General features: G+C 43.8%; 1 protein-coding gene across 2 annotated transcripts in view; it reads right to left on the bottom strand.

The window, feature by feature from the left end:
• Nucleotides 1–19,314, bottom strand: part of FANCA (FA complementation group A) — a 170,460-nt gene that overhangs the window by 72,685 nt on the left and 78,461 nt on the right. For both annotated transcript variants that reach the window (XM_056525988.1, XM_056525989.1), the window contains 2 exons: nt 13,609–13,669; nt 12,232–12,281 (listed from right to left, as the gene is read on the bottom strand). In XM_056525988.1, coding sequence (XP_056381963.1) covers nt 12,232–12,281; nt 13,609–13,669 — 111 coding nt within the window. The remainder of the gene's footprint in view (nt 1–12,231; nt 12,282–13,608; nt 13,670–19,314) is intronic.

Genomic DNA, 19,314 nt, shown 5'->3' with positions numbered 1-19,314 from the left:
AGGAGTGCAGGGAAGGCCAGACATGTACTAGTGGTGGGGGACTCAATTATTAGGGGGACAGACAGGGCGATCTGTCACAAAGACCGGGATCGCCGGCACATTGCGGATCGGGTTGACAGGTTGCTGGGCGGGGCTGGAGAGGACCAGCAGTCATGGTACATATTGGCACCAATGACAAAGTAAGAGGTAGGTGGAGTGTCCTTAAAAATGATTTCAGGGACTTAGGCCGCAAGCTTAAGGCAAGGACCACCAAGGTAGTATTTTCTGAAATACTGCCAGTACCACGAGCCGCACCAGAGAGGCAGCAGGAGATTAGGGAGGTAAACAAGTGGCTCAGAAGCTGGTGTAGGAAGGAGGGGTTTGGGCTCATGGAGAACTGGGCCAACTTCACTGTCGGCTACCGGTTCTACCATAGGGACGGGCTGCACCTCAATGGGGAGGGTGCAGCTGTGCTTGGAGGAGTGTTTAAACTAGGGACTTGGGGGGAGGGAACCTACAGCAAAAAGGGGGAAGATAGTGTAGATAGAGAGGGGGGACTTAATAATGTACCTGGGGGTGGAGCTGAGGGAGGGGTTAGAATAGATAATAGGAATAGGCTTCATAGAAAAATAAAACTTACCTTGAATCCCATTAACCCCAATAACATAAAGGATGGAAATGTGAAGTGTATGTTCACAAATGCCAGAAGCCTAGCAAATAAAATGGGGGAGCTTGAGGCCTTGATACTGGAGGAACATATTGATATAGTTGGGGTCACTGAGACATGGCTGGACTCCTCGCATGACTGGGCTGTCAATCTGCAGGGGTTTACATTGTTTCGCAAAGATAGAATGAAGAGAAAAGGTGGTGGAGTCTGTCTGTATGTAAGAAGTGGTAAGAAAGTCAGTGTGAACGATGCCATAGTGTGTGATAATTCTGAGGATGTGGAATCATTGTGGGTAGAATTGCAAAAGGAGGGAAATACTGAAAAAATAATATTTGGTGTAATCTACTGACCCCCTAATATCACTGAAGAGATAGAAGGTCGGCTGTATAAACAAAAAGAGGGCCGCCCGGGCAGGTACAGTGGTAATAATGGGAGATTTTAACTATCCAGATATAGATTGGGGTCCGGGGTTGGCTAAAACTACAAAGGGGCGACAATTCCTAAATTTATTGCAGGATAGTTGTATGGGCCAGTTTGTGGAGGACCCAACAAGAAGTGATGCCTTGTTGGATCTGATCATTTCCAACAACGCAGAGCTGGTTGGTAATGTAACTGTGCGGGAAAACCTTGGTAATAGCGACCACAATATAGTTACTTTTGACTTAAAACGTAGAAAACAAAGACAGGCGGGGAAGGCAAAAACATATAACTTTAAAAAGGCAAACTTCCCTGGGCTGAGAGCTGCACTACAGGACATAGACTGGGGGGAGGTGTTCTCAAATACTGATACAGAAGGTAAATGGGACATCTTTAAATCAACTCTAAATAACTATACAGCTAAATATATACCAAAGGGGAACAAATATAAACGATTAAAACTAAATCCTACATGGCTGACAAATTATGTTAAAAGAGCAATAAACAACAAAAAAATTGCCTTCCAAAAATTCAAATCTGATGGGTCAGCGATAACATTTAAACAGTACAAAGAGCTTAATAAAATCTGTAAAAATGTAATAAAAACAGCAAAAATTCAAAATGAGAGACAGGTGGCAAAAGAAAGCAAAACTAATCCTAAATATTTTTTTAGATATATAAATGCAAAATAACCAAGGACAGAGCCTGTAGGACCCCTTAATAATGATATAGAGAAGGCGGAGCTACTGAATGGGTTCTTTAGTTCTGTATATACTAAGGAAGAAGGAGCTGACATTGGACAGGTCCGTGCTGGTAACACATCATGTAATGTACTGAACTGGCTTAATGTAGAGATGGTACAAGGTAAGTTAAGTAATATAAATGTAAGCAAATCTCCAGGGCCGGATGGACTACACCCAAGAGTTCTTAGAGAACTAAGTTCAGTAATATCTGTACCCTTGTTCATGATATTTAGAGATTCACTGGTGTCTGGTATTGTGCCAAGGGACTGGCGCAAGGCTAATGTGGTACCAATCTTCAAGAAGGGCTCTAGGTCTTCGCCAGGCAATTATAGTCCGGTAAGTCTAACGTGCATTGTGGGTAAATTGTTTGAAGGACTTATAAGGGATTACATACAGGAATACATAGGGGATAATTGTATTATAAGTGATAGCCAGCATGGGTTTACTAAGGATAGAAGTTGTCAAACCAATCTAATTTGCTTTTATGAAGAGGTGAGTAGAAGCCTTGACAGAGGAATGGCTGTGGATATAGTGTTTCTGGATTTTGCTAAAGCGTTTGATACTGTCCCTCATAGACGTCTGACAGGTAAGTTAAGGTCTTTGGGTTTGGAAACTTTAGTTTGTAACTGGATTGAACACTGGCTCATGGATCGTACCCAGAGAGTGGTGGTCAATGATTCGTACTCTGATTGGTCCCCGGTTATTAGTGGTGTACCCCAAGGTTCAGTACTGGGCCTGCTGCTGTTTAATTTTTTTTATCAATGATATAGAGGATGGTATTAACAACTCTGTTTCTATCTTTGCAGACGACACCAAGCTTTGTAGCACGGTTCAGTCTATAGAGGATGTGTACAGGTTACAAGATGACTTGGATAGACAGTGTCTGGGCATCCACTTGGCAAATGAGGTTCAATGTGGATAAATGTAAAGTTATGCATCTGGGTACTAATAACCTGCATGCGTCATATGTCTTAGGGGGGATTAAACTGTCAGAGTCACTGGTAGAGAAGGATCTGGGTGTACTTGTAGATCACAGACTACAGAATAGCATGCAATGTCAGGCTGCTGCTTCCAAAGCCAGCAGGATATTGTCATGTATCAAAAGAGGCATGGACTCGAGGGACAGGGACATAATACTCCCCCTTTATAAAGCATTGGTACGGCCTCACCTGGAATATGCTGTTCAGTTTTGGGCACCAGTCCATAAAAGGGACACTGTGGAGCTGGAAAGGGTGCAGAGACGTGCGACTAAACTAATATGGGGCTTGGAACATCTTTGTTATGAGGAGCAATTAAAGGAGTTACAATTCTATAGTCTTGAGAAGAGACGTTTAAGGGGGGATATGATAAATGTATATAAGTATATTAATGGCCCATACAAAAAAATATGGAGAAAAACTGTTCCAGGTTAAACCCCCCCGAAAGGACGAGGGGGCACTCCCTCCGTCTGGAGAAGAAAAGGTTTAGTCTCAAGGGGCGACACGCCTTCTTTACCATAAGAACTGTGAACTTATGGAACAGTCTACCTCAGGAACTGGTCAGAGCAGGAAAATTTAACAGCTTTAAAGCAGGGTTAGATACATTTCTGGAACAAAATAACATTAATGCTTATGAATAAATATAAAATCCCATCCCTTCCCCAATATCGCGCCACACCCCTACCCTTCAATTCCCTGGTTGAACTTGATGGACGTATGTCTTTTTTCAACCGTACTAACTATGTAACTATATTTCTCATTCTACCCATATTAATGTCTGATTCAGGATCCTAGTGTCCTTGAATGTTGTCAAAGAATTCGACTCAGAGTGGCCTTACCTGTGGATGGCTCTAAAAAATTTCCACTCTCCCTCACCATTCTTGAATTTAATGTAAGGATACAACTTCTATGTACTGGTGAACTTTTGCTGAATTGGTAACCCTTTCACCCGTTTTCCTTCCATAGTGTTACTAGGCACAGAGATGTATTCTCTTCCCATCTGTATGTGACTGCCATGAAGATTCTATACATTTTACTATGATAAAAAGGAGACAAGGTGCAGATCTACAAACTTACAAGGTTAAAGGAGAAGGCATGCCTAAAAGTACAGAAAAGATCCATATATCTCTATGGGAAAGCCGTACAGCAGTCTTCGGCTCTCCCATAGAGATATATGGAGGGGGCATAACAACCCCCGCTTGGGGTGAGGGTCGCGATGCACCGCTCTAGGGGAGAGCTCCGAACAGATCGTAGGGGCCACAGCGGTCAGACCCCCCCCCCCCCCCCACAAGATCTAAAACTTATCCCCTATCCTGTGGATAGGAGATAAGTTTTTCTGTACTTCTCGGCATGGGACTTTTTTAACGGTATGGCACACAATACCCAATGTGCCCAACCAAAGCGTACATTCAAAAATGAAAAAAAAATAAAATAAATTTGTACAGTCCTCAGGTGCTTTCTAATTGGGCTATCTGGTAAGAGAAAAAAGAAAATGAAAAGAGATAAGAGAAAGAAAAGAAAAAAAGGAGAAATATACGAGAAAAGTGAAGGCACAGATGTAGTTAGGTAAGGAACAGGTGTGAATAGACCATTGTGTTAATCCATAGATACAGATAAAATGAGGGATACAGCAGTGCCCTTGTGGTAACCTCTCTTAATGGGTAAATGATATCATATAAAATCTATAGCATGGATGGGTAAATACTAATAAATAATGGTAAAATGATAATACTGATAAAATAATAACCTCCTAAAAACAGTTTTTCTTATGGTGTGGAAATAAAATAGAAACACAATAGAAACACAATAGAAACACTATGGCCCTATTTTCCACTGTATTTACCAATTCATTTTTTTACACTTGCGCTGAGCTGTGGGGTTTTCCTTGGCTCAAATTCACCACATTTTCTGTGAAAACCTATAAATATATTATATATTGGGATTTTTCAAAAATGTCGGCAACACGTCCCCTTTTCGGCTGTCACGTCCCCTTTTTTGTGTTTTCTAAGTAAAATGGAGAGTCGGTCAGGGGATTTAAATTTTTTTTATTCTGGTGCAATTTCGGTCGCAGAATCTGGCGCACAACCCAACAAAACATGGTGGCTTTAAAATAGTAAATAAGGTTCAATGGGGGAGATATATCAAAACTTGTGCAGAGGAAGAGTGGTGCAGTTGCCCATAGCAACCAATCAGCTCACTTCTTTCATTTTTAAAGAGGCCTGTGAAAAATCAAAGAAGCAATCTGGTTGCTATGGGCAACCGCACCATTGTTCCTCTGCACAGATTTTGATAAAGCTCCCCCAATGTCTTCTTGTAGCAATATAAAGGTTCTGTGAAAATAACTCCGTCTTATAGCTAACTTGTAGCTTTGTGTAGTATAATAGGTATTATTAGCTGCTGTGTAGCTAACACTCAATAAATTGATACAATCTCACTCTTTGTAAGCACACTGTTAAACTGGCATAGTAAAAGTTTGTTCCTCCTGAAAGAAAATCCGTTCTGAGGGAATATCACACTTTATGGATGTTGTGCAGCTTTCTCCAGGGCTATGCCCCGAGGAAAGAGGGTCCCTATGGAGATGAAGAGATTGTTTCCAGGTGTGATAGAAGTGAGAAAGTTGAGTATATTGCCAAGACTGGGCCGCCATTGTGGGCGAACCCCGCAGTATCTCCGCTACAGATTTAAAGGGGTATTCCAGGCAAAACATTTTTTTATATATATATCAACTGGCTCCGGAAAGTTAAACAGATTTGTAAATTACTTCTATTAATCCTTCCAATAGTTATTAGCTTCTGAAGTTGAGTTGTTGTTTTCTGTCTAATAACTATTGGAAGGATTAAGATTTTTTAATAGAAGTAATTTACAAATCTGTTTAACTTTCCGGAGCCAGTTGATATATATATATAAAAAAAAGGTTTTGCCTGGAATACCCCTTTAAATCTGTAGCGGAGATACTGCGGGGTTCGCCCACAACGGCGGCCCAGTCTTGGCAATATACTCAACTTTCTCACTTCTATCACACCTGGAAACAATCTCTTCATCTCCATAGGGACCCTCTTTCCTCGGGGCATAGCCCTGGAGAAAGCTGCACAACATCCATAAAGTGTGATATTCCCTCAGAACGGATTTTCTTTCAGGAGGAACAAACTTTTACTATGCCAGTTTAACAGTGTGCTTACAAAGAGTGAGATTGTATCAATTTATTGAGTGTTAGCTACACAGCAGCTAATAATACCTATTATACTACACAAAGCTACAAGTTAGCTATAAGACGGAGTTATTTTCACAGTACCTTTATATTGCTACAAGAACACATTGGGGGAGCTTTATCTTTATTTCCGGAGCCAGTTGATATATAAAAAAAAGTTTTGGCCTGGAATACCCCTTTAACCCCTTAAGGACCCAGCCAATTTTCACTGTAGGACCCGGCCATTTTTTGAACATCTGACCACTTTCACTTTCAGCATTAATAACTCTGGGATGCTTTTACCTTTCATTCTGATTCAGAGATTGTTTTTTCGTGACATATTCTACTTTATGTTAGTGGTAACATTTTGTTGATATTTGCATCGTTTCTTGGTGAAAAATTGCAAAATTTGATGAAAAAATTAAAAATTTAGCATTTTTTTTTTTTAACTTTGAAGCTCTCTGCTTATAAGGAAAATGAATATTCCAAATAAATTATATAGTGATTCACATATACAATATGTCTACTTTATGTTTGCATCATAAAGTTGAAATGTTTTTACTTTTGGAAGACATCAGAGGGCTTCAAAGTATAGCAGCAATTTTCCAATTTTTCACAAAATTTTCAAAATCGAAATTTTTCAGGTTTCTCAGTTCAGATTTGAAGTGGATTTGAAGGGCTTTTATATTAGAAATGCCCCACAAATTACCCTATTATAAAAACTGCACCCCTCAAAGTATTCAAAATGACATTCAAAAGGTTTGTTAACCCTTTAGGTGTTTCACAGAAAATTCAAAATCTTCATTTTTTACACTCGAATGTTCTTGTAGACCCATTTTTTGAATTTTTACAAGGGGTAAAAGTAGAGAAATCTTCCTAAAATGTGTAACCCAATTTCTCTCGAGTAAGGAAATACCTCATGTGTATGTCAAGTGTTCGGCGGGCGCAGTAGAGGGCTCAGAAGGGAAGGAACGACAGAGTGACTTTGGAGAGTGAGTTTTTCTGAAATGGTTTCTGGGGGCATGTTGCATTTAGGAAGCCCCTATGGTGTCAGGACAGCAAAAAAAAAAAAAACCACATGGCATACTATTTTGGAAACTACACCCCTCAAGGAACGTAACAAGGAATCCAGTGAGCCTTAACACCCCACAGGGGTTTCACGACTTTTGTTAAAGTTGGACGTGTAAATGATTTTCTTTTTTTTCCCACTAAAATTCTAGTTTTCCTCCAAATTTTTACAAGGGTTAATAGGAGAAAATGCCCCCCAAAATTTGTAACCCCATCTCTTCTGAGTATGGAAACACCACATATGTGGAGGTCAAGTGCCCTGCGGGCGCACTACAATCCTCAGAATAGAAGGAGTCATATTTGGCTTTTGCAAATCAAATTTTGCTGAAATGGTTTTGGGGGGGCATGTCCCATTTAGGAAGCCCCTATGGTGCAGGACAGCAAGAAAAAAACCAACATGGCATACTATTTTGGAAACTACACCCCTCAAGGAACGTAACAAGGGGTACAGTGAGCCTTAACACCCCACAGGTGTTTGACAACTTTGGATGTGTAAATGAATTTTTATTTTTTTTTATTTTTTTTACTAAAATGCAGTTTTTCCAAAAATTTTACATTTTTACAAGGTGTAATAGGAGAAAATGTCCCCCAAAATGTATAACCCCATCTCTTCTGAGTATGGAAGTACCCCATGTGTGGATGTCAAGGGCTCAGCTGGTACACTACAATGCTCAGAAGAGAAGGAGTCACATTTTGCTGAAATGGGGGGGCATGTCACATTTAGTGCCAGAACAGCAAAAAAAAAAAAAAAAATTGTAAATACATTTCTTTGGAGTAAGGCCATACCTCATATCTGGGCGTAGATCGACTCTGCTCACTGGTCACGGAGGAACAGGAGGGCAGTCATGGGCCTGGAGCTTCTAGACAGCTGCCTATGGAGCCAGAACAGTGGGACCCCCCCTCAAGGGGCATTATATGGGGTACACTAATAACTAACAAGGGGTACAGTGGGACATAAAATTATAAAACAGGTTATGTTCCCAGAATGATGACCCAGAGCGTAGCCAAAACAAAAAAATATGCCCACCCCAAACCCTATGCTCTGAATCATCATTCAGGGAATATGACGTGTGTGGCCGTCCCTAACCTGTTCACTCAAATGCGCACCCCGCTCAGGTGGAGAGAGAGCGCTGCGCATTTGAGGCAACATAAAAAGTCCCCGATGATAATGACTCAGTGACCCATGACCCATTTTTGGAAAAAAATACCCCCAGAGGTCTTATCAGTTTGTATTTTTTGTTTTTTATTAAATAGTTTTTTTGGGCAACTTAGTGGTTTTATGGGGTTAAAATTTGGAATGTACTCTGGACTTGGTACATTGGGGTCAAATTATGGAAAATTTTAATGAAGAGGTAAAATTTAGTACTCCATGGAAGTGTGATACTCCCTGAAGCAGTCCTTAATGCAGAGGCCCGGATGATCGGGGGCAAGTGTCACACTGAGTGGTGGTGTCTTTCCGTATCCCCCTCCTGTTACACACACTGCATTTTTTCTGGGATCGTCCCTTCTTTCCAGTGTGGGGGACCTCACCTGGAAAGTGTTGGCCTGGGACGATCCTGGCACCTATAACTCCAGTTTCTTGGGAAGTCCGGCCTGCTCTTTCCCGGTCAGCAAAGATCAGGACCTTTAGGACTTCTTCTTGGAACTGGAGGTATGTCCCTGTGCTGCCAGCATTCCGGTACAGTACAAAAGAGTTGTACTTGGCAACCTGTACCATGTAGACTGCAACTTTTTTGTACCATACACGTGTTTTCCGCATGGCCATGTATGGCTTGAGGACTTGATCTGAGAGATCAACTCCCCCCCATATACTGATTGTAGTCCAGAATACAATCAGACTTGAGGACCGTTGTTGTGGTACCTCGCACAGGGACAGGTGAGCTGCCGTTACCATGAATAGTGGTCAGCATAAGGACATCCCTCTTATACTTGACCAGCAACAGGTTTTCATAGGTAAGGGCACGGGACTCAAACTTGGGAATAGGTGTATGGATCAAATTTAGAGGGAGGCCTCTCTGGTTTCTCCGCACAGTCCCACAAGCGGACGTGGATCTGGCGGCAAGGGATGTTAAGAGAGGGATGCTGGTATAAAAGTTGTCCACGTACACGTGGTAACCCTTATCCAGCAATGGGTACATAAGGTCCCAAACGATTTTCCTGCTAACACCCAGAGTGGGGGATCAATCTGGGGGTTCAATACGGGAATCTAGTCCCTCATACACTCTAAACTTGTAAGTGTACCCGGAGGTACTCTCAAAAAGTATAGAGAGCTTCACGCCATACCGCGCCCGCTTCGAGGGAATATGCTGGCGGAATATGAGTCTCCCCTTAAAACTGATAAGAGACTCATCAACCGAGAGCTCCCTAAGCGGTACGTAGGCCTCCAAAAATTTGGCCCCAAAGTGATCGATGACCGGCCTCACTTTGTAAAGCCGGTCATGGGCGGGATCACCTCGGGGTGGGCATGCCTCATTATCTGCATAATGAAGGCATTTCCAAATAGCCTCGAACCGCTTACGTGTCATGGCCATACTGTCTGGTAGAAGATGTCCCCGCTCCAGTACTGCCTGACACTGGGCTTTTTGACCAGGCCCATATGCAGCAAAAGGCCCCAAAATGTCCTCATTTCTGCTGCACTGACGGCGTACCAATCATTGGACCTGGCCAAAAAAGAATCTGGGTGGTGGGCGATGAACTGCCTGGCGTACAGATTCGTCTGCTCCACCATTAGATTGACCAGGCTGTCACTGAAAAAATAACTGAAATAGTCAAATTCAGTGAACCCAGCCATGTCAATCCGGATTCCGGAGTCGCCAACATACTCCGGAACCCGTGGCTGATAACCCTCTGGGGGTCTCCAGACAGGTTCACCAGAAGGGAGCTCCGGTAAATTCGCCTGGGGGGTCGGACTCCTAGTACGAGCGACATCACCACTCGCACTAGTGCCAGCCACTGGGGCACTTTCATGGGGGGTGCGTGGCCTCGCCTGGCGGCGTCTCTGCCGCCTTCTGGGGGGCTCATCATCACTACTAGATGATGAGGAGGACAAGGAAGAACACAGGAATGTTGGATCTTCCTCGTCCCCACTGGCAGATTCAGATTCGGAGGCCACCGAAAATGCCCGGCGAGCCATCGCCTTTTATCTACAGTGGAGGGGGGAGGGGATTGGGGGAGTGTGTAGTGAGTGCTTGGTGTAACTATGTATAACGGTGTGTGATTAGTAATCACACACCGTTATATGAGCAAAAAAAAAAAAAACCCGCTGCGGCCAAAAAAAAGGGGGGGGGGGGGGGACAAATCGCAGCGCCCTGAACCCCTAATAGGGCCCGGGTCACGCAAAAAAAAATGTGGCGTACTCTTGAGCCCTATTAGGGGGTCATGGGGGGGGGGGGGGGGTTACTTTATTACATGGATTTCCCTACCTTTCCCTCTGGTTGATTCTGTCCCTGATCTAGGGGATCTTCGGGTCTCCTGTGTATCCGATGGGTGCAGAGGGGGGGGGGGGGGGGGGTCCCTGGCTCCTCTTGCAGCTCTGACCGCTGACTGAACCCAGCTAACGGTCAGCGCTGCAGAGGATGCCGTTTAACCCCTCCCCTGCCGGCTGCTATTGGCTGGACGATCGTCCAGCCAATAGCAGCTCTCCTGGGGGGTGGCGAAATCGCCACCTCCCCATAGATACAGTAGGTGATAGGGGGTGTATTCTACACCCCCGATCACCTTGTATCTCCGGGTCATCGGGTCAAACGTGACCCGTAAGACCCGGAATTGCGCAAATTGCAGGGACTGGAATTCCTTAAGACCCAGGTACAGAAGGCGTATGCATACGCCCTAGGTCCTGTACGGGTTAACCTTGCACTGTTTTTTTCTCTTTGCTCTCTTTCAGCCAGTATGGGTTGCCTGAAGGGGCTTCCTGTATTTTTGGGGTCTGCCTCCTATGAGGTAACTGGGCTGTTGGGTCATTCCCTGTGGCTAGTTGTTCTAGTTCAGCTACCCCCCACATTAGGGCGTGCTCTGCTGAGCATGTTGAGTTTGTCCTAAGCACATTTCTTCCCCCCCATGTGAGTTGATGCTTTGTACAAACATGGATCCTTCAGGATTTCAAAACAACGTAGGCTCCTAAGTGGTGGATTCTGCCCTACCCACGGTCCCTGATGATTGTGCATTATCCTTTTTCTGAGGGTGTGTACGCGTGGGGAGTATGTAGTGTGTGTGTGTGTGTGTGTGTGTGTGTGTGTGTGTGTGTGTGTGTGTGTAACTTATATATAACGGTGTGTGATTATAACTCACACCGTTATATTGGGGGGGCGGGGGGAAACGCTGCGGCCAAAGAATAAATAAAGGTGGGCCAAATGCAGCGCCCTGAACCCCTAATAGGGCCCGCGTTGCAAAATATGCGGCGGACCCCTGCTGGCCAATTATGGAGTCGGGGGGGGGGACGACACTTTTTACTACCTACCTGTCCCTTTACTATCAATCTCACCATGCACTACACACCATCTCTTCAGACCTGAGGGGCACAGATCTTCACAGGGGGGGGGTGGTCCCTGGCTCCTTCTCACAGCTCTGCCCGCTGACTGAATGCGGTGGGCAAGCAGGGCTGAGAGAAGGGGACATTAACTCCTCCTCTGCCGGCTGCTATTGGTCGGACAATCGTCTGACCAATAGCAGCGCTCCTGGGGAGGTGATGGGATCGCCACCTCCCCCTAGCTACAGGAGGTGATTGGCGGTGTATAGTACACCATCGATCACCTTCTAATTCCGGGTCATCGGGTCACAGGTGACCCGTATGACCGGAATCGCAGCAAATCGCCGGTGTGAATTCGATCGCCGGCATGGGGGTTCTCAGGACCCCCCCTGGGCATTGTCACGGGATGCCTGCTGAATGATTTCAGAAATTCCCACAGGCGTACAGGTATGCCCTGTGTCCTTAAGTACCAGGACGTCAGGGAGTACCTGTACGCCCTATGTCCTTAAGGGGTTTAAAAAAAAATTTACTATATGAAATTCTTTCTACACTATATCATTCCCTATGAGTGGCACTAAGTGATCACATCACCACCTCTGCTTTCCATACATATGTTTAGAAATGTTGTATTGTACAGCTTAGAAGACAGGTGCTAGATAAGGGAGGAAATGTGCATTGTAATTCCTATATTAAGCACATTAATACACAAACATTAGCCCCTTTCTGACCTTTTTAGTGCATCAATGAGTAACATAAGCGAGTCTGGAACCACTGGGAGCTAAAAAATAAATAAATGCAAGGTTGATATAAAGCAACAAGAACAAGCAAAGACTAGGTAAAAAAATGCACAAGACTAGGTAAAAAATGCACAATTAAAAAGTATCTGACAGTTAGTTCACCTGCACAAAACCTAATATACTGGGTTATAGTGTGGGCAAATAGCTGTAAATAAGGGGTCACTCACTGAAATCCGTTGCTTCTGTGCAGAGTTATGCTTGTAAATAGTTTTATTCCAAATGTGTCCCTGTGCGCATCGGAGGCGGGGAGCCGGCTGGCCAAGCTCCCCTGTCTCATCTATATTCACTCCCCCACCCTGCTTCATTATGCAAATTCCTCCCTCTCACATCACTAGGTAATGAGAGTCTGCAGGGGGGAGGTGAGCGCAGGCACCGCTGCTTTTCTACAGCCGGAAGTCAGGTGTAGCGAGGCTTCAGGGGCACATAGAGACACGCTCACCTCCCCCGCCGGCTCTAACATCATAGCGATGTGAGAGTGGAAGAATTTGCATAATGAAGCCGGGGTAGGCCAGGGAGTTAATATAGATGAGGCAGGGGAGCTCAGCCAGCCGGCGCTGAGGGACATTAGTGATAAATCGATTTACAAGCATATCTCTGCACAGATTTTTGTGAGTAAACCCTTATTTTACAGCTGTTCACCCACACTATAAACCATTATATGGGTATAGTGCGAATGAACTAGCAGTCAGAGTCTCTTTAAATGAAACTAAATTACAGCATTCCACAACTGAGTGATTCTGTGATGTTTTCTTTTCAATTAACTTGTAAAGGGAAATTCAGAATTCTGCTAAATTGTCCTCAGGGGTGAGTAGTGTGTTGTGGTAGCTTAGATGCAAGTTACACAAGAATGGGCAGAATCAAGCATGCTGAACTTAACTAAAAAAGGTTAAAAATAAATAAATTAATTAAAAAAAAGGAAATCGCCTATACTAATATATACTATTTTGGGTAATAAAAAAAAAATGTTGTCCAGTTGTTTCAGGCAAAAAATCAGCAAACAAAATATTATGTCTGAAGGAAGGCCCATACTGAACACTTGACAGAAATTTTTTAAAGCAGCTATGCATATACATGACAACGTTGCAGGAAATTATCTGAAATCGCTCAATAAAAGTAATCATAAAAAGGATCTACAATGTTGCTTAACTTTTTATACAGATCTAAACTGGTGTTACATGTTTAAAAAAAATCACTGGCATCTAAAACTTTGTAGGAAGAAAGAGATATCAATTCAAAAGTAAGTAAAAAAAGGCTTCACATAATGGGTAAAAAAGGCTTCATATTATGGTTCATATGACATATACTAACGATTCTGGGGGCCAGCAATGCAGGCAGGAATCTAGATGTAAAATAGGGTCTCCGGAAGATGCTACAAGTAAAAAAAAAAAAAAAAGTTATATTAGATCACATAACAAATATAAAAGGAACAATAATAATAATAATAACAAATGTAAAGTTACACTCAGAAGTGAAGGAATGTTAGGACAGATTACATATTTTCCTAAATTGTATTCAAAAGGTAAGCTACGAAAAACAGATCAAAGCATCACTATCATTTCTGGTAACTTAACAGAACAAGCTGTTGTGTATGTACCGTATATACTCGAGTATAAGCCGACCCGAATATAAGCCGAGGCCCCTAATTTCCCCCCAAAATCCCAGGAAAAGTTATTGACTCGAGTATAAGCCTAGGGTGGGAAATACATCATCCCCCCGTCATCATCCAGACCCCCGTCATTAACACTAGAGATCGACCGATTATCGGTATGGCCGATATTTTTGGCCAATAATCACGATTTTGGGCATTATCGGTATCGGCAATTACCTTGCCGATAAGCCAATAATGCCTCGCCCCCCGCACCGCCCGCGTCGCAGCGGTGTTGCTGGGGGATAAATAGCCGATAACTTATACCGGAATATCGTTATAAGTTATCGGCCCTAACCTCCACCGATTATCGGTATCGGCCAAAAAAAACACGATATCGGTCGATCCCTAATTAACACCCTCATCATCATCACCCTGTCATCATTCCCCTTCATCATCATCACATGCCATCATCCCGCCCTTCATCATTACCCTGTCATCATCCCACCCCCCCCTCATCATCATCATCATCATCCCCTTGTCATCATCCCACACCCCCCTTCATCATCCCCTTGTCATCATCCCACACCCCCTCTTCATCATCCCCTTGACATCATCCCCTTGTCATCATCCCACACCCCCCCTTCATCATCCCCTTGTCATCATCCCCCCCCTTTCATCATCCTCTTATCATCCCACACCCCCCTTCATCATCCCCTTGTCATCAGCCCCGACACCCCTCCCCCCCACACCTTCATCATCACCGCTTGTCAATGTCTGATACAGTGGTCTTCAACCTGCGGACCTCCAGAGGTTTCAAAACTACTGTCCGGGCTTGCTGGTAGTTTTAGTCTTGAAACCTCTGGAGGTCCGCAGGTTGAAGACCACTGCAGCCTTCGACATCATCCAGCAGTGCTCGGCTTATACTCGAGTATATACGGTACACATAAGAATAACTGTATTTATGGCTACTATATGACTTGCACCTTGCATAAATTAGCATTTTTCCTTTTGCATGCATCTCTAATGGTCAGTTTTCCATGAGCTCAGCTCCACAGGGGACAAAGACTGTCTGCTATGTTAACCATACACAGCAGACAGAGATCTACATTATATGTTCTGCACTGCCCTACAATAGTGAGGTGTTCACATTTGGTGAGGATGGCTCCATTTTAACTTTACGGTTTATAGTGTACTGTACAGGACCCTGAAGAAGCTCTTTTTTTTCTACAAGTGTAACATAGCTTTCAACCATTTTCTGGATTTTATATGCTTTGGATTAAATATATGTTTTTATCTTCTTTAACCTATTCCCACCACAGTAATTTATATTTTTTGCCCCATTCCCCTCCTACTTGCATTGTAAAAGTCACATGTGGGTTTACATTTTGAGGGTCAAGTTGTACTTTTTAACACCCCCCCATCATTTCACCATAAAATGTATTGCAAGCCCAAGAAAAATTATGGAATGAAAATGAAAAAAATGCAACTGCACAACATCAAGAAAAGTTACATATATTGCCAAATATAATCACTACAAGTTTTTTATTTATTACATTTTTTATCTGTTTGTCTGAGCTGTGTGAGGGTGGTAAGATTTTATTTTCCCTTGTTAGGCTGGGTTCACACCACGTTTTTCAAATATGGTAACCGTATATTGTTTTCCGCAAAAAAACGTATACGACTGTATCCGAAACCGTATGCATAGAGAATGCATTGTAAACCGTATTCCAAATGTTGTGTACGGTTGCATCCGTTTTGCCTCGGATACGGTTTTGTTTTATATTTAGATTTTTTTACTCAAAAAATGGGAAAAGATGAAGTGAAGGAAGATCGCCTGCACAGAGAAGTGAAGGAAGATCGCCTGCACAGAGCTCTAACAGGCAAACCAAGGAGGCCTTCAGTTACCAACTGAAGATGAGGAGTACAGGAGTCCCTACAGAGAAAAAAGGGGCCTCACACAGGGCAAACCAAATACAAGACAATGGCCCTTATTTACTAAGAGTGTTGTGTAGGTTTCTTTGTGGGTTTTAATTCCCTACAATTCATTTTCCATGGTATTTACTAAGGTTTCCCTACATTTTCCTTTTTTTACACATGCTCTGTCTGATCTGTCAGGTTTTCCTCAGCTCAAATCCACCACATTTTATGTGGAAACCTTAGTAAATATGTTGAGCTTTTGTGAAAATGTCGGGAACACGCCCCTTTTTGGAGACCACGCCCCCTTTCCCCCGGCGGCCAAGCCCCCTTTTCAGGTTTTCTTAGCAAAATGGAGAGTTAGTCAGAGTTTTTTCAATTTGGCGCAAATTCTGGCGGAAAATCTGGCGCAGAATCTGGCGCACAACCCGACAAAACATGTCGGGTTTGCAATAGTAAATGAGGGCCAATGTAATGCACAGAACAAGGAACGAAACCAGCTCACTATGTTAACACATTTTATTTTTATTTTTATTAAAATGTGTTAACATAGTGATCTGGTTCCATTCTGAGCCCGATGACCCAGAACTGATACACTATTGCCCATAAATTGTTCGGTCCTTGTACTATTGTGTATACCTGATGAAGAGCTCGGTCCGGGCTGGAAATGCTTGTTCCGTGTGTTGAACTGTATCAATTAAAATCCACTATTTGTATTCAGAGGGGTCTTGTGTGATGTCCCATTTTTCCCTGCAAGTACGGACTTTGTACTCCTCATCTTCATACCATACTGGTGGATGCCCTTAGATGCCGGAGGGACCTCCAGGCTGCTGACTGTCTTCATTCCTTTGCACTACAAGGTGTTGTACTCAACATAAAACCACTCGGTAAAAACAAAATTTGTCATTTCTACATCATATTTGTCCCTAATGATCGTCACAAGGCACGCACCTGTTTTAAAAAAAAAAAAATTGTGTTGCATGGGTGCCAAATGTAATCCTGACAGGACTGGTACACAGCAGCACAAAAAGGTGCAGTATCTTTTTCATAGCACAGGGAAAATGTTAGCATTAGGTAAAGCAATTATGTAAGAACACCACTGTAGACATAGATAATGATGTTGTGATTATGACATTTGGCCCGTTATTTGAAAAATTACATAGGAAATCGTTTTTGTGAAACACTGAATTACATAGCTTTCCACTGAACTCGCCATCTTTAGAAGGGGGGAAAAGGCGAGAAACCCAGTATACGTTCTCTAGACCCTTCGATAAACATGGAGTCCCTTTGTAAATATACATGTGCATCTACAAGGGCGATATTGTAGACGTTAAGGGTATGGGCGCCATATTAAGGGTATGGACATACCATGGCAAAACTGGCAGGATTTACAAAGTTACACAGCATTATGTGGGTATTATTGTGAACAAGGACATCAAGGGTAAGATCCCTGCTAAGAGAAACAACATCTGTGAAGAATATTAGCTAGACCAAGAGCAGAGACTGCTTCCTGCAGAGTGTCAAGGAGAACGAGAGGAAGAAAAAAAGGAGATTTTTTTGTACTCACCATAAAATCTCTTTCTCGCAGCCTTTATATGGGACACCAATACTGATGGGTATATCCTGTTGCCACTAGGAGGCGCTGGCCCTAGGAAAAAAAAAATCTGTCTCCTCCCTGGCAGGAAATACCTGCCCACTGGAAGTGAAGTAATCAGTTTTGTCACAAAGCAGTAGGAGAAGCCAACAAAGACATATGTCCGAAGTAGCCTGAAAAAAATCATGGATAAAGAACAAGAAAAGATCATCCAGACAAAAAATTAAGATATGGGTGGGTGCGGTGTCCCCCAATGAAGGCTACGAGAAAGAGATTTTACGGTAAGTACAAAAAAATCTCCTTTTCCTCGGTCGCTCTTCATTGGGAGACACCTATACTGATGGGGCGTACCAAAGCAGTCCCTTAGGGTGGGAATAACAACCACTAGAGAAAGGGAATCAGTCCAGAGACTGAACCCACTCGTCTGTAAGGGGTGCAGGCCAGAGACAACCGAGGTCCAGAAACTGAGCTCCCAGAAGATCCCCAGTCCATGGAGATGGACTAGGACGCCAAAGGAAGGGATCATCCTTTGCAGAGACTAAACGTATGGTCCACATAGAGAGACAAGAAAAAGTCAACTAGGAATCCAGAAGGGCCAGAACCATCCTGAAAAGAAGTAGGAAATCAACAACAAGGAACACAGAACCAGACAGAATGCTAGCCCGGCTGGGAAACAAAAATGGAAAAAGGGCACATCCAGGGTCGACCGATTCAAGAGAACATGGCGGAAAGGCGCCAGGGAGAGCAGCGTACGCCAAAGCAGAAGGCGACCACAAAAGGTGGAGACCAGAAAAACACTGGAAAAAAGAGACAGAAACCAGCTCAGTAGAGGCCTGGTGCATAAGATCGATGACAACATCTGGAGACCCAATACCCCTGTCCCAGGGGCCTGCCGTGAAGCACTCAGAAGGCGTAATCAGCTCGACTGGTGTAATCCGGATAACCGTAACCATAATCCGGATAACCCTCCATCTCGGGAGTACATGGACCCCGAAGAGACGGAAATAATAACAGCCAAAAAAGGAACGGAACGCCCTGAAAAGGAGCATCCTGGAACACCGGAGAGACAGACATGGGAACTGGAGGTTCCTGAGTCACTTGGAAGCTGTACACGGAAGGAAAAAAGGCCAAAAAGCAGCAAAGACCCTGAAAAGGAGCATCTCAGAACCCAGAGTGACTGACATGGGAATCGGAGGTTCCTGCGTCTCCTGGAAAACTCACACCTGAAGGGTACGTAAACCCAACGGCCGAGAAACACTCCAGGAGACAAACTTCCCTGTCGTGACAAGAAGAAGTGCGGTACAGAAAGACCGCCCAACAATGGGATCATGGAGAAGCCTGGGCAGGAGAGCAACACATGCCCAAGACCTCAAAAATCACTAAGGCCCAAAGAACAAGGATGGCCGACCTAAAAAAAAAAAAAAAGAGAAGGCACGCCACAGCAGTCTAGGATAGTGTCCAAGACAAGGAGACTAACCGGAGTTGGACCCCAGCGGTCCGAGTGGACCAGAGCACTCCGAAGCAACATCACGTCAGGACGGGAACGGAGGGAAAAACAAAAGGGGGACCCAGCAGGGACTCCCAGCATCTGGGCACAGGAAGGTCACTCTAGAAGACTGATGTCAGTAAAGCACAACAGACACTGACAAGGGAAGGATGAACACACCCTTCCAGGGTGATTGCGCCGAGGGAGGAGGAGAGTAATGGCAGGACCCAAACAACAGACTGTGGCTAGACTGGCTGTCGCTGAGCCATACATGATTGCGTAAACTCCTCCAACAGAGGAGAGCGCCAAGACTGCATGAGCAGCAGTAGATACCAAAAAAAACCAGGAAGAGAACCAGGTTGCAATAGTGGGAAGTAAGCACACAAGCATAGACAGCTAAAAGCTCTTCTGAATGCTCTTAGCAAAAAAACA

The sequence above is a fragment of the Hyla sarda genome, chromosome 6, assembly GCF_029499605.1.
Source record: "Hyla sarda isolate aHylSar1 chromosome 6, aHylSar1.hap1, whole genome shotgun sequence".
In the NCBI taxonomy this organism is placed as follows: Eukaryota; Metazoa; Chordata; class Amphibia; order Anura; family Hylidae; genus Hyla; species Hyla sarda.
The sequence above is the reverse complement of the archived record's forward strand: the minus strand, read 5'-3'. Positions and strand labels throughout refer to the sequence as shown.